General features: G+C 40.1%; 1 protein-coding gene across 1 annotated transcript in view; it reads right to left on the bottom strand.

The window, feature by feature from the left end:
* ccdc40 (coiled-coil domain 40 molecular ruler complex subunit) overlaps positions 1 to 25,389 on the bottom strand; it is an 85,643-nt gene that overhangs the window by 45,838 nt on the left and 14,416 nt on the right. The window contains exons 2-7 of the mRNA XM_063030801.1: positions 23,313 to 23,417; positions 20,814 to 20,924; positions 13,543 to 13,705; positions 10,152 to 10,264; positions 8,732 to 8,815; positions 7,000 to 7,219 (exon numbers count right to left, since the gene is read on the bottom strand). Of these exons, the coding sequence (XP_062886871.1) occupies positions 7,000 to 7,219; positions 8,732 to 8,815; positions 10,152 to 10,264; positions 13,543 to 13,705; positions 20,814 to 20,924; positions 23,313 to 23,378 (757 nt within the window). The 5' untranslated portion in view covers positions 23,379 to 23,417. The remainder of the gene's footprint in view (positions 1 to 6,999; positions 7,220 to 8,731; positions 8,816 to 10,151; positions 10,265 to 13,542; positions 13,706 to 20,813; positions 20,925 to 23,312; positions 23,418 to 25,389) is intronic.

A 25,389-nucleotide genomic window follows, 5' to 3' on the forward strand; every position in this document is an offset into this window, starting at 1 on the left:
TGAACATTCCATATCAACCATTTGGAAAACTGCCATCATATGCTCAACTCCCAAGAAGAGCAATCCCACCTGCAATAATGACTACCTTCCTGTAGCTCTAATGTTGCTAGTAACGAAGTCCTTTGAAAGACTCGTAGTATGGTGTTGTGCATCTAAAGTTCTGTGATGTTGTCCTTACCATTGCACAAACAAAGTTCCTTAAGGAAAATAAAGTGAATTGAACTGAATGGTTGAATGAATTTCACATAACTTGCCTATATCTCCCTAAAGCCTCTCTGCTTCCTTTGCACATAGATACATAGCTCTGTATTGTCAGCAAATTTGGAAATACATTAAAATAAGAATAAACTATGGCACTTTCCTTTCTACATTGACTTTATCAGTTGATTTGCTGAGTATTTCATTTTCTCTTTGGAAGTATCCATATTTCCTTCATTATTAAAATTCTAGTATGAAAATTTAGCTTCCATTTTTGAGCCAAATTCCTTATTCTCAATTTTGCACAAACCCAGAACCGTCAAAGAGATAAATAGCTCTTATCTTATAGGTTCTTCCAACATAACTGCCACACCAATGGAAAAACCATAAGAAGACAGACGTATTCAAAATCCTGCCACCATCTCTTTTTCTGCCTTTGGTTCCAAACTTTTCCAAATTAATAAATACAACTGAGATTAGTTTTCTTTGAGCTTTTATAGCTTGATTCTCGGATGCAGTGACTGCTTCATCCTACATACACTTCTGTTCATGTACTCACTGAAGTTGGAAAACAAGATCATATTTTATTAGAAACATAGAAAACCTACAGCACAATACAGGCCCTTCAGCCCACAATGTTGTGCTGAACATGTCCCTAGTTTAGAAATTATTAGGCTTACATATAGCCCTCTAGTTTTCTAAGCTCCATGTACCTATCCAAAAGTCTCTTAAAAGACCCTGTCATATCTACCTCCACCACCATTGCGGGCAGCCCATTTCTCGCATTCACCACTCTCTGAGTAAAAAACTTACCCCTGACATCTCCTCTGTACCTACTCCACAGCACCTTAAACCTGTGCCCTCTTGTGGCAAAGATTTCAGCCCTAGGAAAAAGCCTCTGACTATCCACGCGATCAATGCCTCTCATCATCTTATACACCTCTATCAAGTCACCTCTCATCCTCCATCGCTCCAAGGAGAAAAGACTGAATTCACTCAACCTATTCCGATAAGGCAGGCTCCCCATTCCAGGCAACATCTTTGTAAATCTCCTCTGCACCCTTTCTATGGCTTCCACATCCTTCCTGTAGTGAGGCGACCAGAACTGAGCACAGTACTCCAAGTGGGGTCTGACCAGGGTCCTATATAGCTGCAACATTACTTCTCGGCTCCTAAATTCAATTCCACGATTGATGAAGGCCAATACACTATTTGTCTTCTTAACCACGGAGTCAAACTGCGCAGCTGCTTCGAGCATCCGATGGACTCAGACCCCAAGATCCCTCTGATCCTTCACACTGCCAAGAATATTACCATTAATACTATATGCTGTCATCATATTTGACCAACCAAAATGAACGACCTCACACTTATCTGGGTTGAACTCTATCTGCCACTTCTCAGCCTAATTTTGCATCCTATCAATGTCCAGCAGTAACCTCCGACAGCCCTCCACACTATCTACAACACCTCCAACCTCTGTGTCATCAGCAAACTTACTAGCCCATCCCTCCACTTCCTCATCCAGGTCATTTATAAAAATCACGAAGAGTAAGGGTCCCAGAACAGATCCCTGAGGCACTCCACTGGTGACTGACCTCTCTGCAGAATATGACCCATCTACAACCACTCTTTGCCTTCTGTGGGCAAGCCAGTTCTGGATCCACAAAACAATGTCCTCTTGGATCCCATGACTCCTTACTTTCTCAATAAGCCTGGCAAGGGGTACCTTATCAAATGCCTTGCTGAAATCCATATACACTACATCTACTGTTCTTCCTTCATCAATGTGTTTAGTCACATCCTCAAAAAATTCAATCAGGCTCATAAGGCACAACCTGCCCTTGACAAAGCCATGCTGACTATTCCTAATCATATTATACCTCTCCAAATATTCATAAATCCTGCCTCTCAGGATCTTCTCCATCAACTTACCAACCACTGAGGTCTATAATTTCCTGGGCTATCCCTACTCCCTTTCTTGAATAAAGGAACAACATCCACAACCCTCCAATCCTCTGGAACCTCTCCTGTCCCCATTGATGATGCAAGGATCATCGCCAAAGGCTCAGCAATCTCCTCCCTCGCCTCCCACAGTAGCCTGGGGTACATCTCATCCGGTCCCAGCAATTTATCCAACTTGATGCTTTCCAAAAGCTCCAGCACATTCTCTTTCTTAACATCTACATGCCCAAGCTTTTCAGTCTGCTGCAAGTCATCACTACAATCACCAAGATCCTTTTCCGTAGTAAATACTGAAGTAAGGTATTCATTAAGTACCTCTGCTATTTCCTCCAGTTCCATACATACTTTCCCACTGTCACACTTGATAGGTCCTATTCTTTCACGTCTTATCCTCTTGCTCTTCACATACTTGTAGAATGCCTTGGGGTTTTCCTAAACCCTGTCTGCCAAGGCCTTCTCATGGTCCTTTCTGTCTCTCCTAATTTCCTTTTTAAGCTCCTTCCTATTAGCCTTATAATCTTCTGGACCTCTAACAGTGGTTAAGGTGTTTGTCTAGTGATCTGAAGGTCACTAGTTTGAGCCTCAGCTGAGGGAATGTGTTGTGTCTTTGAGCAAGGCACTTAACCACACACTGCTCTGTGACGACACCGGTGCCAAGCTGTATCGGCCCTAGTGCCCTTCCCTTGGACAACATCGGTGGTGTGGACAGGGGAGACTTGCAGCATGGGCAACTGTCGGTCTTCCATACAACCTTGCCCAGGCCTGCGCCCTAGAAACCTTCCAAGGCGCAAATCCATGGTCTCACGAGACTAACAGATGCTTATCTATCTATCTAACTTTACCCAGCTCTCTGAACCTTTTGTAAGTTTTTCTTTTCTTCTTGACTAGATTTATTACAGCCTTTGTACACCACGTTTCCCTACCATAACTTTCCTGTCTCATTGGAACGTACCTATGCAGAACTCCACACAAATATCCCCTGAACATTTGCCACATTTCTTCCGTACTTGTCCCTGAGAACATCTGTTTCCAATTTAAGCTTCCAATTTCCTGCCTGAGAGACTCATAATTCCCCTTACTCCAATTAAACACTTTTCTAACTTGTCTGTTCCTATCTCTCTCCAATGCTATTGTAAAGGAGATAGAATTATGATTGTTATCTCCAAAATGCTCTCCCACTGAGAGATCTGACACCTGACCAGGTTCATTTCCCAATACCAAATCAAGTACAGCCTCTCCTCTTGTAGGCTTATCTACATATTGTGTCAAGAAACCTTCCTGAATACACCTAAGAAATTCCACCCTTTCTAAATCCCTTGCTCTAAGAAGATGCCAATCGATATTTGGGAAATTAAAATCTCCCATCACGACAACTCTGTTATTATTACACCTTTCCAGGATCTGTTTCCCTAGCTGCTCCTCGATATCCGTGTTACTATTGGGCGACCTATAAAAAAAAACCAGTATTGACCCCTTCCTGTTCCTAACCTCCACCCACAGAGACTTCGTAGACAATCCCTCTATGGCGTCCACCTTTTTTGCTATCTCTGATCAACAGTCCCACGCCCCCACCTCTTTTGCCACCCTCCCTGTCCTTTCTGAAACATCTAAAACTTGGCACTTTAAGTAATCATTCCTGTCCCTGAGCCATCCAAGTCTCTGTAATGGCCACCACGTCAATTCTCCAAGTACTGATCCATGCTCTAATCTCATCCGCTTTGTTCACAACACTCCTTGCGTTAAAATAGGTGCATCTCAGACCTTCGGTCTGAGCACGTCCCTTCGCTATCACCTGCCTATCCTCCCTCTCACACTGTCTACAAGCTTTCTCTATATGTGAGCCAACCTCCTCTTCCCAGTCTCTTCAGTTCTGTTCCCACCCCCCAACAATTCTAGTTTAAACTCTCTCCAGTAGCCTTAGCAAACCTCCCGCCAGGATATTGGTCCCCCTGGGATTCAAGTGCAACCCGTCCTTTTTGTACAGGTCACACCTGCCCCAAAAGAGGTCCCAATGATCCAGAAATCTGAATCCCTGCCCCCTGCTCCAATCCCTCAGCCACGCATTTATCCTCCATCTCATTCTATTCCTATTCTCACTGTCGCGTGGCACAGGCAGTAATCCCGAGATTACTACCTTTGCGGTCCTGCTTCTCAACTTCCTACCTAACTCCCTGTACTCTTTTTTCAGGACCTCTTCCCTTTTCCTACCTATGTCATTGGTACCAATATGTACCACGACCTCTGGCTGTTTTCCCTCCCACTGCAGGATATCTTGGACGTGATCTGAAACATCCCGGACCCTGGCACCTGGGAGGCAAACCACCATCTGAGTTTTTTCCTGCGTCCACAGAATCGCCTGTCTGACCCCCTGGTATAGAATCCCCTATCACTACTGTCTTCCTCTTCCTTTCTCTATCCTTCTGAGCCACAGGGCCAGACTCTATGCCAGAGGCACGGCCACTGTTGCTTCTCCAGGTAGGTTGTCCCCCCCAACAGTACTCAAACAGGAGTTATTGTTAAGGGGTACAGCCACAGGGGTACTCTCTAGTACCTGATTCTTCCCCTTCCCCCTCCTGACTGTGTCCCACTTGTCTGTCTCCCATGGCCCCCGTGTGACCACCTGCCTCTAACTCCTTTCTGTTACCTCCTTGCTCTCCCTGACCAGGCGAAGGTCATCAAGCTGCATCTCCAGTTCCCTAACTCGGTCCCTTAGGAGCTGCAGCTCGGCACACCTGGTGCAGATATGGCCGTCCAGGAGGCTGAGAGACTCCAGGACCTCCCACATCTGACACCGAGCACAGAAAACTGGCCTCACACACATACTTCCTCCTTTCCGCAAATAACACAGGTAAACCTACCTCGCCTCGTCCCGTTACTGCCTAAGCCCATTGAGCCAAAGCCCTATCACTCTGCTGCCCATTCTGAACGCCGCCCGCTCGATATGGCAGTCTTCTTTTTAAACCCTTCGCGCTCTACTGGCTGATGTCACGCGCCTGCACAGTCTTGCCTCTCTTTTACCCCAAGTGGTAAAAACTGCCTTGGCTCTGAAAATCAGCCGTTCACTCACAGCCTTCCTGCTCCGAATCATTGTTTCATGAAAACCCCCACCTCTGACCTCTTTTCAACTGTATGTATTAACAGAGGATTTTTAAAATCTTCTTTAAATTTTCCTTTCCTCTATCAGTCTAAATACTAATCTAATTGCTACTTACTGATTAGATCCATTCATTTTCATTCATGTCCTCCTCTATTATCCATGGTGACAACCCCCAGTCGTGGGTCAAGTCCACATTTGCTGATTACCCCTCCTTTATTTTTGTATCTTGTCTATAAATGCACCTGGATGATCGACATTTTCCAACAAACCACTGGTAATGCAATACTCGTCCTTTCACTTAGTCCCTTCCCACCATCCAACGATCAAACAGCCTTTCCAAATGATGCAGCATTTCACTATTATTTCTTCCAACATAGCATAGTACATCACAATGTGGTCTCCACTGCACTGAAGAATCCAAATACAAATTAGGTGACCTCTTTGTCTGCCTTCAGCCTGCAGAGACAATGTTGTGCTTTCTGTTGCCTGTCATCTTAATTCTCCATCCCACCCCAACTTACAAGTCTGTGGTCTCCTGTACTGTAAGCTCATCTTCTGCCTGGGAACATTGCAGCCTTCTCCTTAATACTGAATTCGACAACTTCAGGTAACTTGATTTCTGCTGGTCTGTCCTCCTGCTCTGTAATTTACAATTCCATCATTCAATTCATTACTGCTCCCCATTCAGTCTTTGATAATCTTGTTTATAGCTTATCTTTATGGTCATCTTGACTTTACACTATCAAAATCAGCTCCTCTCCACAACTTTCCTGCAGCTTAACAACCTCCTTTTGTTTCCTTCCCAGTTCTAATGAAAGCCCATCAACCCGACACTCTGACTCTGCTTCTCTTCACACAGATGATAAGTATTTTCATGATTTTTTGCTTTTACTTTAGATTTTGTGGATTTGGAGTTTTTGTTTTTATTTTCACTTACAATTCCCTTTGAGGCAACGAAAGCCACAAAAAGCTCCATATTCTGCTTCTTCTTTACCCAGGCGGAGTTAAACTGCTTTCAAATGTAACATCCGAATTGAGCTTCTGTCCTCACTCTCTCCATCAATAAAAATTTCTATCCTCTCTTCATAGTGCTATCTGCCTTCATCTAATCCATCTGAAACTGTTATCTATGCCTTTGTCATCTTCATGACCTTCTGCCTGAACAAATTCTACTGCTTTTATCCTACACTGCACCTTTGCATTACCACGAATGATCTTTGTCATTATGAGCTCCATTAGCTTCTGAAACTCATAAACCTCCAACTTAAATTTCAGTCAGCTTGTTTAAATGCCTTTACGTCTAATCACCCAGCCTTACAAATTATTGGATACTCATTCGTTGCTGCTCATGTCATGACTGTCTGTATGATTTGAAACTTGTATCTCAACCTTTTCTGCCCTTCTTGTTTAAGCTCCTCCTTAAAACATAGTTAAAGAACTTCATTTTAGATGCCGACTCAAAAAGTATTTTGTTGTGACATTCATTTGTGGCTCTTACACCACTGCAAAACACCTTGATTTGTTTCTCCATGTTTACTTGCCAGCTATTGAATGCATTGTTTCACTTAAAAGTGCATATTTGGTTCAGTTGCCAAGGAGTTGCCAAAATGATCAAATTATTCACCTGATTAGGATCCAATACAACAAATGAAGAGAAATTTCATCATTATTTCTTTCCATATATCCATCATTTCAAATCACTAGCTTTAACAAATAATTAAGTAAATTATTATAGTCACCTTTTGAGCGCTCACTATTTGCTTTGGCTTGTGTCATTTGGTAAAGATTCCTCACACATGTCAAATCTTCCTCTGCCTTTCTTCTTTTTGCTGAAGCTTCTGAGCAATGGCTGTGGTATTTTTCCAGCTCCATTTGCAATTGTGCAAGAGATTGTTGTACTCCATAAAGGATCACACCTGTGTCTTCACGTTCAGTTGTTAGCTTTTTCATTCGCCATGACTTGAAGACAAGACAGTAATGTCATTAACTCACAGTTGATGAGCACATCATTCTCAATGTGACACATCACAACCTTCATCCCCACTGGGCCATGGTTGAACTAACCTTTGTGATTGCATAGCTACCGAGAGTTTGGTTTTGTGTTATTCACTGAGAAGATCAAGCCTCCAGAAAATGCAAAATTAACAAAAAATACCAGAAATACAGGCAGTCCAAACATTTTGTGTGGAGTGAGAAATACAGGTAATGCTTCAGGTCAATGACTTATCTGACCTAAAATGTTAATTTTGTTTCTCTCTCCTCATTTGCTGCCTGGCAAGCAGCACCTCCAGTTCTTTTTTTTGCTTTCTATTTATCCTTGATGTGCCCAATATTGTCCTGAGTACTTCTGGATATTTCACTGGCATGTAGTAGCTCCATTGCATTTCATTTCTCTAATCATTAGTGATTTGAAAAGAATTCAAATTGATTTACAGAAATGATTAAAAAATGAATACTTTTGTTCACACATATTAAATATGAACCCAATAAACAAAAGCATTCAGATAAATTTTATATAAAATTAGTGTCTCTTTACAGAGCAATGGTGTCATGCTGAATGGCTAGCACAAGGTTGAGGGGCTAGATATGAAGTTAGTTATGTAAATAATTAAGTAATAAGGTCCTTGAAATCAATGTTTCACAGGTTTGAAATATACTGATAAGTACACTGCAGCGAACCAACACTGCTCTATGGATCTGCCAACAAGCTGTCAGCGTGATCAGGCACAATATGTTGTATAAAATCATTAAACAAATAATCTATCTGGAGCACAGATGACAATGCATTGTTCTCCACCACTTCTGCACCCAAATAATAACAATAATAAACATCTAACCTACAAAGGTGCACCCACAGAACATGATTCACAATTAAGCCACAGTGTATTAGGACCTCAGCTAATTTAGGAAACATGGATAGTACAAATCCAACTCACAAGAGAGTAGAGTAAGGTCACATACAAATTCTGCAAAAAGACTCTCAAATAAGCATTTTGAAAGGGTAGGTTTCTGAAGTTGCCCAGTGGATATACATAATAATACTAAATGCAATTGGAAGCCTGCAACAAAACCAAAATTACTGTCAAAGAGGATAGTGGAGTTAAGTGGTAAAATGTCACCAAACGTTTCATAGACCTGGCCATTTTTTCCCTGTCGTGAAGTGGTAGCCAACTCTGTTCAGGCCTATGGACCCCAGTTTAATGCAGCTTGTGAAAACCAATATTGCAACTTCCATTGCAGCAAAACAATCAATCCAAAGCCTGAATTTCGGAATGGAAGTTCAAACCAGAAATACGTAAGCTCAGACTACAGCATTACGGCTGTGGATTATATTGAACAGAGATATTTGCAGAGTACAATATCAGTTTAGAAGTCTGCTCAATAGATAGCTACAATTGCTGAGGAACTGCCCCTTGGAAATGGCAATAGTTCTGCATTACTTAGCATCAAGGACTATGCTACCATACTTACCAATTCCTTCAGCTCCAGAGTTATCTTATCCAACTGCTTTGAAAGATGGCTCTTCAGAGCTTCCTGAAAGCGCTTCATTAGTGGCTATGTAATTAAAGAAGAGATTTATTTAATATTGGTTACATATTCTTTTCATTGAAATTATATTTGTAAAACTAATGCCAAATGCTGAGAATAGAACAACTTTTACATTTGCTTTGAAGTGCTCCATTGATGCAGGAAAGCAAAGGTGCTTTCTTAACAGAATCAAAATATGAGTTGATTTTACTCAATTGCATGTAATTGATTAATGCAAACAGAACAATTCAACGGCTGAAATCTTTTCCTCCATTTGCAGGATTCACTGCCTGCAGTACCTACTAAAACCAAACCATGCACTACATTTTAATGCATGGGTCAATTATATGTAAATAATCTTTTAGATGTTAGTACAGTCATCAATACTGATGTCCCAATCATTAACTGTCATTATCCTGTGTTTCAGGAATAGTGACTGTTCTGATACCAGTTACTACTGGCACCAAAAAAAAAAGGTCTGGATTTTCAAACTATGATGATCCCAGGACAGTCCGCATCAGGGCACAATTAAACAGACAGCAGCTTTCAAATAAATCCAGAAACTGCAAATCCATTCCTCCAAATAGTATTCAATTTCCAACATTTTCCAGGAGAACCTTCCAAATTCAAGACAATGAGGAAAAGTTCAGGTATTTACATATCATTGATGAGTGTAAGGAAGCTGGCTGGAGGACCATCACCTACCCTGTGGAGATAGGATGCTGGGACTTCATCGGCGCATCGACGACAAGATTACTCCGTGATATGGCATTGACTGGAGCGAGGCTCAGGAGGGCCACAAGAGAGTTGGTTGAAGAGGCAGCTTTTGGTTGTTGATGAGGAGGAAGGACAGAAATTGGGGGAGCAGCTAAACCCACTGAAAGCGGCAGGGGGTGGCAGGGAGATGTCCCTGCCCCTGCTCCACCACAAGGCGAGTGAAACATCAATGAATGGTGGTCCCTGGCTGATAACTCTACAGCTGACCTTAGGGCACTGTTGCACTGTTGGAGGTGCAGCTGGCAGCCATACCAAGTAGGAAAAATCTTCCTGTAAATCTCATTGGTATAAATTATTGTGTAGATTGCACCTTGGTGCATTTGTAAAAGCTTTTGGTGGTATACTACATTATAACTACTGCATTGTATTTGCTGTGGGCTTAAATATCTAAATTTTCAAGTGTGAATTGTCAGCCCCTCATATTACTATCTGCAACACCATATAGTTTATAAAATAATATTTTTATTATCTTTTTAGTTTTATATTCTTATTACTTTCTGTAAGCACAAAACATGCAATGATTTTGAATACAATGACTTTTAAACTCTAACAAAGATAGATTGTCTAATGGCAAACATTTTCTTACGTGATCTGGGTCAAGCACAATCAGTTCTGTCTGTTCTTCATCCGTATCTGATTCTTCTTCAACATTTAATTCACCCATCACAGGGGGACTTTTAGGACATTCTAATTCAAGGCCTGCGCAAAGAGGAAAAATTATATTCAGTATCCATGAAAGAAAGAATATAACAGAAGAAACAAATACAAACACAAAAATGAAAGTGGAATTTTTGGTCTTAAAAAATAAATAAGCATGTGGCTCTCTCATAACAGCACTCCGAGTAAAATATTACAAATGTGCTTCAGATACAATGCCAATAACAAGTTTTCACACACCGCTCCAGAAGTTTTCATGCTTTATTGTTTTACAACATTGAATCACAGTGGACTTAATTTGGCTTTTTTGACGCCGATCAATAGAAAAAGTCTCTTTCATGTCAAACTGAAAACACATCTCTACAAAGTGATCTAAATTAATTAAAAATATACAGCACAAATTAATTGATTGTATAAGTGTTCACCCTCCCCCCCCCCCACCTTTAATATGACACACCTAATCATCACTGGAGCAGCCAATTGGTTTTAGAAGTCACGTAATTAGTTAAATGGAGATCTGCTTTTGGAGACCTGTGTGCAGTCAAGGTGCTTCAATTGATTGCAATAAAAATACACCTGTATCTGGAAGGTCCAACTGCCGGTGAGTCAGTATTCTGGCAAAAGTTACACCACGAAGACAAAAGAACAGTGCAAGCAACTCAGTGAAAAGGTTATTGAAAAGCACAAGTCAGGTGATGGATACAAGAAAATTTCCAAGCCATTGAATATCCCTTGGAGTAGAGTTAAGTCGATCATCAGTAAATGGAAAGAATATGGCACAGCTGTAAATCTGCCTAGAGCAGGCCATCCTCAAAAACTGCCTGACTGTGCAAAAAGACTAGTGTGGGAGGTCACTAAGAGACCTATGACAACTCTGGAGGAATTACAAGCACCAGTGGGACTGTGCATACAATAACTGTTGCCCGGGTGCTTCACTGGTCACAGCTTTATGGGAGATTAGCAAAGAAAAAGTCATTGTTAAAAAAAGGTTCATATGAAATCTCGGCTAGAGTTTGCCAGGAAGCATGTGGGAGACTCTGAAGTTAGCTAGAAGAAGGTTCTATGGTCTGATGAAACCAAAAATTGTGCTTTTTGGTCATCAGACCAAATGTTATGTTTGACATAAATCAAACATCACACATCATCAAAAGTACGCACCATCCCTACCGTGAAGCATGATGGTGGCTGCATCATGCTGTGGAGATGCTTCACTGCAGCAGACCCTGGAAGGCTTGTGAAAGTAGAGGGTAAAATGAATGCAGTAAGATACAGGGAAACCCTGGAGGAAAACCTGATGCTGTCTGTAAGGGAACTACGACTTTAGAGAAGATTTGTTTTCCAGAAAGACAGTGACCCCAAGCATAAAGCCGAAGCTACACAGGAATGGCTTAAAACAATAAAGTTAATGTCCTGGAGTGGCTAAGTCAGAATCTAGACCTCAACCCAACTGAGAATTTGTGGCTGGACATGAAAAGGGCTGTTCACACACGATCCCCATACAATCTGAGAGAGTTTGAGCAGTTTTGTAAAGAAGATTGGGGAAAATTGCAGTGCCCTGATGTGCAAAGCTGATAGAGACCTAATCACACAAACTCAAGGCTGTAATTGCTGCCAAAGGTGCATCTACCAAATACTGACTTGAATGTGGTGAATACTTACGCAATCAATTATTTTGTGTTTTATATTTGTAATTGATTTAGATCACTTTGCAGAGATCTGTTTTCACTTTGACACAAATGAGTCTTTTTCTGTTGATCAATGTCAAATAAGTCAAATTAAATCCATTGTGATTCAATATTGTAAAACAATAAAACAGGAAACGTAAATACTTTTTATAGGCACTGTAAGGGTTAGAAATATGTAAACAGACATATTTTCCTTCTGTCAATTTCTTTAAAGCCATGAAACCGAATGTTTGTTAAGTAAATGACAGACAGGTTTACAGACAAATCATGAAAAACATACAGACATTCTGGCTGTTTTTTTTTTGCATATGTGCTTGACAGTATTCTGTTTGCTCCATTCATTTCACTGCATAGGTTAATTGCAAGTTAACAACTGCTCACGCAGGAAACTCCATCCTCTGATATCACTGCACAGTACTGAAAATTCTCCCAGTAACTTCTTGACCTGAAAGCAGTCCATAACATTTGTAACATGGGGCTATTTTAAATGCTATCATCAGGAAGTATATGAACAATCAAAGAGGCTAAATTGGTTCACAGATATCTTTTGCCAACACAATGATTTACTTAAAATTTTGACCATTAATTGCAAGCATGCATTTTGAGCATGTCTGGAGTTACTTGACAGATTTCACAAAGTGGTGGCAAGTATATCTTAAACGTCTCCCAAAAGTATGCCAAAGAATAGGTGTTGATTCTGTTAATGCTCTATCCTCAGGGCTGACAAAATGTTTAGAAGTCAGCCCCAGCAAACCTGGTAAAATTATTGACATGCGATTATCTGTACTTCTTGAATGCAGAGTGTTCTGCCTGACAAAAGTTTGGATTCTAGTGGCTATTCCTTTGGACCTCTGGTGCAGTAGTAAGAAGATAACCAATGATCAGGCCAATCTACCAAAAAAAGATACAAGGAGAATTGGGAGAAAGCCACAATCCATATGAGAAGATATCAGGACAGATGACCTTTGTCAATTATATAAGTTTTAAGTTATGCCCTAAAGAAGGAAAGTGATAAGTGATGAAGAGGAACAGAGTAGTTTACTTCATATTGTAGGTGTCCAAAAGGCCTGTTTTGGAGGAGTGCATTAATTTTCAGGGGTGGTGGGGGGGGGGCGCGGGGAGAAAGAGTTCTTGGCTGTAGAAGTTAATAACAACTATTTACATCAAACTGTCATGGCTGCCAGTTTAGCAATTAGTTGATTTTAAAATCTTCATACTTACTTTCATATTTCTTTCCTATAGTCCTTCCTATCTCTGTAATCTCCTGCAGCCAACTACCACACTCAAAAATTTCTGTGCTCCACAGATTGTTTTTTTATTCATCTCTGTACTTAATTACTCTGCAGTTGATAATCATGCTTTTAACTGCCAAAGCCGTCAGGCTTGGAATTACCTCTGTAACCTTTCTGCTTCTTTTCCCTCTGAGAAGCCACTTAAGCCAACATTTGATCAAGCTTTTGTTCATCTGCTTTCATGTATCTTCATATGGCTCAAAGCCAAATTTTTTTTGCTAACACCATTTAATGTCTTGGGAGATTAATAGCAGTGTATTAAAAAAAAGCAGTAGGAATAGGTGTAATCCAAAATCCGGTCATTTTGCATTCCAAACAACAATGCTAATTTTGAGGGATTTACCCAAATTTGGTAGGTCTTGACAAATAGGTTCAGTTGTGCTGCTTAGTATCAAAGATTGCTGCCAGCTAATATTCAGCAGTTGAGTATCAGTCAGCTGATCTGTAGATGTTTCTTTCTTTGATGAAGTTTCGATAACTCCTAAAGCAACTTCATCTTGCACCATCTGCAAATAGGGTAACAAATTTCAGAAGTACAATATCAGCTTCGTTCATAGTAATTATTGATTAAATATTATGTGCTAACTGACTACACTTCTGCCTGCAGCATTATAATACTAAAAGATCAAAATTAAGTTTAGAAATGGTTGTCTAGCTTCCCAACAAATGCTGCAAGCTCGGTCAACATTTTACTGGCTCTAGCCAAACCTAGTGGGAAAATAGAGGATTGGGAAGCTTTTAAAAACTTACAGAAGGAAACTAAGAAGGTCATTAGGAAGGAAAAGATGAATTATGAAAGGAAGCTGGCAACAAATATCAAAGAAGGTACTAAAAGCTTTTTTAAGTATATAAAGGGTAAAAGGGAGTCGAGGGTAGATATAGGACCAATAGACAATTACGCTGGAGATATTGTAATGAGAGACACAGAGATGGCAGAGGAACTGAATGTGTAGAAAACACCTGCAGTATACCAGACATTTAAGAATGTCAGGGAAGTGAAGTGTGTGCAGTGAAAATTACGACTGAGAAGGTGCTCAGGAAGCATAATCGTCTGAGGGTGAATAAGTCTCCAGACCTGATGGAGTGCACCTTCGGGTTCTGAAGGAAGTAGCTAATGAGATTGCGTAGGCATTAACAGTGATCTTTCAAGAATCGATAGATTCTGGCATTGTACCGGATGACTGGAAAATTGCAAATGTTACTCCACTATTTAAGAAGGGTGGGAGGAAGCAGAAAGGAAACTATAGACCTGTTAGCCTGACATCAGTGGTTGGGAAGTTGTTGGAATCAATTGTTAGGGTTGAGATTATGGAGTACCTGGAGGAATATGACACGATAGGCCAAAGCCAGCATGGTTTCCTGAAAGGAAAATCCTGCCTGACAAACCTACTACAATTTTTTGAGGAAATTACAAGCAGGGTAGACAAAGGAGATGCAGTAAATGTGGTGTACTTGGATTTTCAGAAGGCCTTTGACATGGTGCCGCACATGAGGCTGTTTAGCAAGATAAGAGCCCATGGAATTACAGGGAAGTTACTAGCATGGGTGGAGCATTGGCTGATCAGCAGAAAACAGTGAGTGGGAATAAAGGGATCCTATTCCAGCTGGTTGCTGGTTACCAGTGGAGTTCCACAGGGGTTGGTGTTAGGACCGCTGCTTTCTACAATACACGTCAATGATTTGGACTATGGAATTAATGGATTTGTGGCTAAATTTGCCAATGATACAAAGACAGATGGAAGAGCGAACAGTGTTGAGGAAACAGAGAGTCTGCAGAGAGACTTGATAATTTAGGGGAATGGGCAAAGAAGTGATAAATGAAATACAATGTTGGAAAGTGTATGGTCATGCACTTTGGTGGAAGAAATAAACAGGCAGACTATTATTTAGATAGGGAGAGAATTCAAAATGCAGAGATGCAAAGGGACTTGGAAATCCTTGGGCAGGATACCATAAAGGTTAACCTCTAGGTTGAGCTGGTGGTGAAGGCGGCGAATGCAATGTTAGTATTCATTTCTAGAGGTATAGAAGATAAGAGCAGGGGTGTGATGTTGAGGCTCTATAAGGCACTCCTGAGACCACACTTGGAGTATTGTGTGCAGTTTTGGGCTCCTTATTTTAGAAAGGATATACTGACATTAGAGAGGGTTCAGAGAAGATTCACGAGAATGATTCCAGGAATGAAAGGGTTACTGTATGAGGCACATCTGGCAGCTCTTGGGCTGTATTCCCTGGAGGTCAGGAAATGAAGGAGGATCTCATAGAAACATTCTAAATGTTAAAAGGCATGAATAGATTAGATATGGCAAAGTTATTTCCCATGGTTGGGGAGTCTAGGACAAGAGGGCACAACTTCAAGATTGAAGGATGTCCATCTAGAACAGAGATGCAGAGAAATTTCTTTAGTCAGAGGGTGATAAATCTGTGGAATTTGTAGCCACGAGCGGGTGTGGAAGCCAAGTCATTGTCTGTATTTAAAGCAAAGAGAGAGAGGTTCTTGATTAGCCAGGGCATTGAAGGGTATGGGGAGAAAGCAGGGGAATGGAGATGACTGGAAGATTTGACAATTGAATTGACAAAAGAATTGGATTAGTTCATGATTGAATGGTGGGGCAGATTCAATGGGCCGAATGGCCTACTTTTGCTCCTATATCTTATGGTCTTATGGTCCATTAACCCTCATGATTTTCTAAGAACCATTATCTAACATTTTAAATTTAAGTGATCACAAAAATTTAAGAGATTAAGAATAGATATGCAAGAACTAGAGACACAATAGATGATATAGTAACTCTTGTAATACATGTTTGTTAATTTTGATTGGTACCACTCTAAACATTGTACCATGGGATCCATTATGTGGCCGCAATGTTTCCATACTGAAGCCTCGCTGCATCTGTACAGAAAGCAACTTTAAGAAAACTTAAACATGAGAAAGTCTGCAGATGCTGGAAATCCAGAGCAACACACAGAAAATGCCGGAGGAACTCAGCAGGTCAGACAGCATCTATGGAAATAAATAGACAGCTGGCATTTCGGACTGAGACCATTCGTCAGAAAAGCCACACACACAAAATACTGGAGGAACTCAGCAGGCCAGGAAAAAAGTACAGTCGATGTTTCAGGCCAAGACCCTTCGGCAGGAGTGTTATTCTGTAAATAAAAACCTGCTGTTCATTAAAACTATCAGCTATCCTCCAATGCCTTAGAGAATGAATGAAAGATAATACTGAAACATGGAATCAGGGGTGATATTTGAACACTCAAATGGGACAATCAAATATTGAGCTATCAACTCCTACACTGTAACATGGATTTGGCACTTCAATGGGCTCTGTGGAATTGAAATCTATTTGTTGTCTGGTATTTTAAAACTGAATGGGTTTTCAATTATTTATTTGGAGATGGCACCAAAAGATCCTCTTTCGAGCACCCAACTTATGGGTTCCTCATATGTACGAGTGAATATTTGGGAGACCAGTGGGATGGATTTAGTGGCTACTGCAGGGTTGCAGGCATTATCTGCTGGGCAGAACTGGGACATTTCTGCATGCTTTCTATCCCCACAATACCCACTCCTCCCCAAATAAGCTGCAACAATCAAGCCAAGCAGAGCTGGGAGCACCTAGCAGACTTACTCACTCCCTCAATGGGTCAATAAAGCCAGCAGCCAATCTTCTTGTGTCAGATCCTCTCCAGTGATCATCTCCCACACACTGCTTGCATTTAATGAAACCCTGTAATAACCTGGGGACAGCCTGTATGTCAGAAAGCAGCTTTGTCTAATTTGTAAGCGATGCATTCTGGTCAGAATGGTGTTTTATGAACTAAGTGTGATGCCATCCCAATTTAAGCACAGCCATTTGTAATAATTAAAAGCTGATACTAACTTGTTTTTCACAATGTGCCACAGTAAGCACCACAAATTACACCAACTGTTCATAAAATCAAACGTTAAAGGAAATAGTACTTCTTTTATGCCCCTGGAATATACTTAACTACTTTTTTTAGTCGAAGATCTCTCTTCTTCAGCAGGACTGCAATACACTATCAATTTACAAATATAGGATTATTAAGTGTTTTCCATTGTATACTGTTAGACAATAATGCACAATGATACTGTCTATGCAGAATCATACAGAGTAAACTCCCAATTGAAACTTGTGCTTTGTTTCTTTCTTCTTCTCAAGCACATGCATTCAGACCATGTTTCTTTTCAGTTCATCAACTCATTGCCACAACTGAGGATTCAACATAGATTTGCAAGTAGCTACATCGTACCAATAACGGATGGACAACATAATGTTGCCTATAATCCATTAACAACAATAAAGAGCGTCAGGAAAATATAATGATATAAACCAAAGTTCCAAAGGTAATGGCTACTTGGCTCAATTGACTTTAAGTTGGTAAATTGGTTCATTATTCTCATTTGGAGTATAGGGAATTACAGAGGCATGAGCAGAGGAGCTAGTCAAAATTGATTGGAAGAGAACACTAGCAGGGATGATGGCAGAGCAGCAATGGCTGGGGTTTCTGGGAGCAATTCAGAAGGCACAGGATACATACATCCCAAAGAAGCAGTATTTGAAAGGCAGGATGTTGCAACCATGGCTGACAAAAGAAGTCAAAGCCAAAGAGAGGGCATATAATAGAACAAAAATAGGTGGGATGTTTGAGGATTGGGAAACTTTTACAAACCAACAGAAGGAAACTAAAGATAAAGAAGAAAAAATGGAATATGAAGGCAAGCTAGTCATTAAAGAGGATACCAAAAGTTTTTTCAGATATATAAAGTGTAAAACAGAGGTGAGAGTAGATATCAGACTGCTGGAGAGGTAGTACTGAGGGGACAAGGAAATGGTGGATGAACTAAAAAAATATCTTGCATCAGTCTTCACTGTAGAAGACATTAGCAGTATGCCGGAAGTTTGCAAGTATCAGGGGGCAAGTGAGTGAAGTTACTTGGGAAGTTGAAAGGTCTTAAGATAGATGGTCTACATCCCAGGATTCTGAAATTGTGGAAGTACTATTAATGATTTTTCAATGATCAATAGATTCTGGCATGGCTCTGGAGGACTGGAAAATTGCAAATGCCACTTCACTCTTCAAGAAGGAAGAGAAGCAGAAGAAAGGAAATTATAGGCCAGTTAGTCTGACCTCAGTGGTTGGGAAGACGTTCGAGTTGATTGTTAAGGACGTGGTTTTGGGGTACTTGGAGGAACATGACAAAATAGGCTGAAGTCAACACTGTCTCCTTAAGAGAAAATCTTTCCTGACAAATCTATTGGCATTCTTTGAAGAAATAACAAGCAGGATAGGCAAAGGAGAATTGTGGATGTTGTGTACTTGGATTTTCAGAGGGCCCTTCACAAGGTGCCACACATGAGGTTGCTTAACAAGTTAAGAGCCCACGGTATTACAGGAAAGATATTAGCATGGAATAGGCACCAGCTGATTGGCTTGAGGCAAAGATTTGGAATAAAGGGAGCCCTTTCTGGATGCCTGTCGGTGACATGTGGTATTCCACAAGGGTCTGTGTTGGGACTGCTTCCTTTTATTTGATTTGAATGACAGAATTGATGGCTTTGTGGCCAAGTTTGTGGACAATACAAAGATAGGTGGAGGAGCAGGTACTGTTGAGGAAGCAGAAAGGCTACAGAAGAACTTGGATGGATTAGGAGAATGTGCAAATAAGTGGCAGATGGAATATAATGTCAAGAAATGTATGGTCATGCACTTTGGTAGAAGAAGAAAAAATGTAGGATATGTTCTAAATGGAGAGAAAATGCAAAAATCTGAGGTATAAAGGGACTTGGGGAATCCTCGTGCAGGAAAATGCAATGTTAGTATTCATTTCGGAAGACTAGAATATAAAAAACAAGAATGTAATGTTGAGGTTGTATGCAGCCCAGGTAAGGTCTTACTAAGAGTACTGTGGGCAGTTTTGGGCCCTATCTAAGAAACAATGTGCTGACATTGGACAGGGTATAAAGGAGGTTCAAGAAAATGATTCTGAGATTGAAAATCTTATTATATGAGGAGCGTTTGATGACTCTGGACCTGTACTCGCTGGAATTCAGAAGAATAAGGGTAGGATCTCATTAAAATGTATCGAATGTTGAAAAGCATTGATAGAGTGAATGTAGAGAGGATGTTACCTTTGGTGGCAGAGTCTAAGACCAGAGGACACAGCCTCAAAATAGAGGGATGTCTATTTAGAATGGAGATGAGGAGGAATTTCTTTAGCCACAGAATATGTGGAATTCTTTGCCACATGCGGATCTGAAGGCAGAGGTTGATAGACGCTTGATTAGTCAGGGCATGAAGGGACACAGGGAGAAGGTAGGAGACTGGGGCTGAGAGGAAAATGGATCAGCCGTGATGAAATGGCAGAGCAAGACTCCATGGGTCAAATGGTCTAATTCTGTTCCTGTATCTTATGATAATGAAATATACTGTTAATCTAATCTTGCATTCTGTCCATACAGATCAATTCATTACTACATTGCTCTGAGGTACAGAAAGGTAGAAAAATAGCAGAGTGCAGAATAAAATAATTCAATGCAATGCAGGTAAACACTAAGGTGCAGGGGCATAACTGTGAAGTCAAGAGTCCATCTTAGTATTCAAGGGATACATTCAACAGGATAGAAACGTCCTTGACCCTCATGGTATGTACCTTCAGGTTTTTATATCTTCTGCCTCATGGGAGGGGGGAGAAGAGAGAATGTCTTTGATGATGCTGGCTGCTTTATTGAGGCAGCGAGAAGTGTTTACCATGGATTCCATGGAGGAGAAGCAAGTTTCCGTGATGAACTGAGCTGTGTCCACAACTCTGCAGTTTTTTTTAAAAAAATGTTTATTTGATATTATTTTTATTTTGTATATGAAGAATCATCCTACTTAGTGGAATTATAAACCAAGAGGAGGATAGGAACAGGTTAATCAAAGTAAAAATTTGATTCCATGTTCACTCAAATTAAAGGAACGTGTATTTTTAGTTGCATTCCATTATGTAATGATGAGAAATGGTAACCTGGCCAAGTTTCATCCTTAATCTATCAATAGCATTGAGAAATACTGTAGCTTCCAATACAGCTGGTCAGATGTCATCAGATTTTTTAAATTGACTATGACAAATATCTTCTTGTCTGCATGGTTCACTCTCATACTTGGTACTCTCTTTATCAAGGATAGGAACAGGATAAGTTATATTAATCTAATATTTTACAAATTACAATCCACAAAATACACCTAAGAAGTACAAGCGACTCCTAACCATATTTGTTTGTACATCTCCTATAACAGCCAGAACAATATCAGATATGGCAAGTTCTGACGTATGTGTCTAATCTCCTTGTTTTATCTCATCTTCAGTAACTCCATACTGATTTGAATAAAATGCAATTAGCATATGCATGTACGATAGGTGCCCTCTAGTTAAGACTATAATACTTTCATTTTAAGTGAGAATTACTTTGTTTTAAATCATACATGATATTCATTGAACAAGAGATTGTGGAAGATGATTTTTTTAATCTTAAAATTTACAAAATATTAAACCAATTCACTAAATATTATGAAAATAGCAATAGAATTGTAGTGCATTACCATATTGACTTGTGCTTCCCCAAGGCCATCTTCAGCTAATTGTGGTGACACTGAAGATTCAGTAAAGGGCATCTGATCGCCATCTTCGGGCGTTTCAGCTGTAACTTCCTCCTGATTTTCATGAAAACAAAGCAATTAACAGACAATTGCATAGCAGTTAAAAGGTTAAAGTAAGTGTAAATTTATAAATTAAACTTTTCTTCACATAAGTTGGACTTTCATAGACGTTGAACAAAATAAGTCATCCCAAAAGAGCTACAAGACAAAAAATAAGAACTGCAAATAGTGACTGAAGACGGTATCCAAGTGGTTGGTTTTATAAGCAAACAATTCAAAGCAGCAGCATGATATAGAAGCTTAGGCAATGTATTTCTAATTTACAATCAAAAGGCTAAAGTTCTGCACGTCGTTGTGAATGGATGGAATGGACTGATACTGGGAATGGTGGATATCTGACTTTCCTCAGCCACAGTTTTATGATTTCTTGTTGCATGAACATTCTGCCAATATACAAATCTTCCACACAAGATGAGTCCTTACAGTTAAAAACCAGAATTAAGTTTCTTTTTGTAAGATTACAAGATATAGGAGCAGATTTAGGCCATCTGGCCTATTGAGTCTGTCTGCTCTGCCATATCATCAGGGCTGATCCAATTTTCCTCTCAACTCAAATCTCCTGCCTTTTCCCCATATCCTTTCATGCCCTGACCAATCAAGAATGCATCAACCTCTGCCTTAAATATATATGAAGACTTGGCCTCCACAGCTGCCTGTGGCAAAGACTTCCACAGATTCATCACTCTCTGGCTACAAAAATTCTTCCTCATTTCTGCTCTAATAGCACACCCCTCTGTTCTGAAGCTGTGACCTCTGGTCTTAGACCATCCCACCATAGGAAACATCCTCTCCCCATCCACTCTATCAAGGCCTTTCACCATTTGATGATCAGGGTTCTTTTACCTTAAATTCTCTAATCTATCCGAGTTCATTGTACCACATCCATTCCAGAATAGCTGATCCCCTAGTCAGCTCAACCATGAGCTGCTCTAAAAATCTATCCCATAGGCACTCTAGAAATTTCCCCTCCTAAAATCCAGCACCAATCTGATTTTCCCAATCTATCTGCATATTGAAATCCCCATGACTATTGTAACATTGCCCTTTTGGCATGCATTTTCTATCTCCCGTTGCAATTTGTAGACCAAATTCTAGCTACTGTTTGGGGGCCTATATACAACCCCCATCAGGTAAATGAAGCTTTCCCGAAGAATATATTATATCATAACAATATAAAACACCCTTATGTACTTATGTTATTTGGTTGTGTTGATTCCTAGTTGGGGAAATTAGGGATGTCTCACATTATTTGCAATGGTCACATCTTGAGAACAAATAAGTAAATAATAGCTTGTTGCAGCAAAGGAAGAGTTACTATATGACAAATTAGAAGAGGTTGTTTTGGGGAACCAGTTGATGGAGAGATTAATGGAAAGCACTTTGTGTTTGATGTTAACAAGACTACATGTCTTTCTTGTGATGATGTACTAAGAGAAAGGGAATGAAAGGAAGACTGGGATGTAATAAATAATCTTCTGGAGACTGAAAATTAGAAATAAACAAGATTGCAAGCTTCAAAATGGCAAAGTCTTTAGTAAACAGTAATCAAAGCAATGTCTTTACAGAAGGGAAAATGTAAGTAAAGGAAATTAATTTTGCTGTGCTCCATTTTATAGTTATAAGAAAGAAAACCTCTGCTCTTGACTTGAAGGTGATGATCTATACTTGAATAAAGCTCTATAGATACAGTAATAGTATACCCCATCAATCAAAATTAATTACCCTGCTAAATTATTCCATAATACCAGTGGTACAGAGATAAACTGTAAAACCCCACAGTGGTCAATGAGACAAGCCGGTATTTTCCCTGGTTTACTTTCACAGTGGCACTCCATTTATCATGGACCAAAGAGAATAGGTAAGTGACAATTCACAGAAAAAAAAATGACTTCATACCACTATTAAAGAAAAATGTGCAGTTCTAATACCATTCTACAAAGAGTATACTGGCACCAAAGAAACTACAAAGAAGTTTTGAAAGGTTGAACCATCCTGAATAAATATAACTTTGCATTTACTGTATCTACTTCAATCTATAAGGCTGAGATGACATGATACAAGTCTTTAAAATAAGGAATATTGTATTAATTGTGTGGAAAAGAAAAACTACAGTTCATCAACATGATAGTAACTAATAAAAAAATAAGAAATTCAGAAGAAATGTCTTTATCTTTCAATGGTGAAAATGTAGAAGCTGCTATCACAAGGAGTGAATGAAATAAGTATTCTTAGGCTGGAGAGGTAACTATATTAACAAATACTGTACAAGGTTACACTGATATTTAGACAAGGGAAATAGATCAAATGTAGCATAATCATCATGTGGGGAAAAAGGAAATAAAACAAAGAAAAAAGCTTATGAAATTCTATAGTTTTTTTTACCATATCTGTTTTTGTATCCCCTGGATCATATTGAGTATCTGTTCCTGTGGGCTCTGAATTGAGCATGTCATTTCCTTCTTCAGCCACATCCTTAGCAGCTTCATCCTGAATTTCATGAAAATGCTATCAATTAGCAAATGCATGCAGAAAAGATGCCCAACAACCCTTTATCCACAGCCATGTACTGGGGGTTAATAATTTTCTTCAGTTCCAATTCTGAGGAGTGGAAAATGCCAATGCACTGAGTGTGATTTCTTCTTCCATGTGATGGCCATTTTTTACATGACAGTTACGTCAGAGTGAGGAATTGATTTAATGGCAAGGATTTGCAAGACAATTTTAGATTAGGCTCTGAAATCAGACAGCATTTAGCACCTGTTTATGAACATAGATATACACTCTTCCTTTCTCCTACTCTAATGCTTTCTTTACAGGCACCTCCACTTCATTCACCACCATTTTCGCCATCCTTCCCCTATTTCCCCTTCAGCTCATTGCAGGGTGACCAGAAATTATACAATTTCAAGTCATTTATAGTGCAGACATTCATAGACTGCATACTAGTAGAGCTCTTTTTTTAAACAGGACAGGAACTTTTCCAACAAAACTTTGCTGTTACATAAATTTTGCATAAGGATATAGGAGCAGAATTTGGCCATTTGGCCCATCAAGTCTGCTCCACCATAACATCACATCTGATTTATTAGACATCTCAATCCCATTCTCCTGCCTTCTCCCCATAACCATCGACATCCCCATTAATCAAAAACTATTCAATATCTGCTTGATATGTAACATGCTGTAGGGTTTCCCTGCTGTATAACATGCTGGAAGATTTCACTGATAATGTAATGGTTCCTCCGTAGCAGCAATGTTTGCGTTACGACCAGAGATAACAGGGTTAAGAATGCTGTTGATCTTTCTTGTGAGCTGGAAGAGAGATTTTCACGGTCTTTTGCCGGGGAGAGATGAGGAGAGAAGACGCGAATGGAGGGAGTTGGTAGACTACCAGACGGGGTGGACTTGGAGCGAGGGTCCGAAGGGCAGCAACAATCGGAGGAGGTCGATGGTGGATGAATGGCCGTATTTGTGAGCTCCAACATTGCGCAACAGACTATTTAATAAGATTGGGGCCCCTTTTTTTTTGTTTCTTTACTAACCATACAAAGTAAGAATTATAAAGCTTAATCGTTTAATCGCATATTGTGTACTGTTTGTTATTTCGCGGTATTGATTTCTAACAGGAGACACATCGCACAGCATCCACCCAAACGAGATTTCTTAAGTTTGGCCGGGCCGGGGCTATCACCCCCTATATTAAGCGTGAGCCAAAGCGAGAGTTACAGATATATATACAATGTCTTGGCCTCCATAGCCGTCTGTGGCAATAAATTCCACAGATTCACCACACTTTGGCTAAAGAAACTCCTTTTCATCTGTTCTAAAGGAACATCCTTCTATTCTGAGGCTGTGCCCTCTGGTCCAAGACTCCTCACTCTCCACATCCAGTCTATCTAGGTCTTTCATTATTTAATAGGTTTCAATGAAATCCCTCCACCCCCACCACCCCAAATTTTCTAAACTCCAGCGAGTTCAGGCCCAGAGCCATCAAACACTCCTCATACCTGAACCCTTTCACTCTCAGGATTATTCTCATGAACTTCTGCTGGACCCCCTCCAATGCCAGCACACCCTTTCTTAGATAAGGAGCCCAAAATCATTCACAATACTCCATGTGGTTTGACAAATGTTTTAAAAAGCCTCAACATAATAGCCTTGCTTTTATATTCTGGTCCTCTCAAAACGTATGCTAACATTGTATTTGCTAGCATTACCTTCCTTATCACTGAGTCAACCTACAAGTTAAACTTCAAGGAATCCTGCATGAGGACTCCCAAGTCAATGCCGTTATTCCTTCTACCAAAGTGCATGACCATCTGCCACTTCTTTGCCTATTCTCTTAATATGTGTTTAAATGCTTCTGCAGACTCCCTGCTTCCTCAACACTACCTTCCTCTCCACCTATCTTTGTATTGCCCGCAAACGTGGCCACAAAGCCATCAATTTCACCATCCAG

The sequence above is a fragment of the Mobula hypostoma genome, chromosome 22 (assembly GCF_963921235.1).
Source record: "Mobula hypostoma chromosome 22, sMobHyp1.1, whole genome shotgun sequence".
Lineage (NCBI taxonomy): Eukaryota > Metazoa > Chordata > Chondrichthyes > Myliobatiformes > Myliobatidae > Mobula > Mobula hypostoma.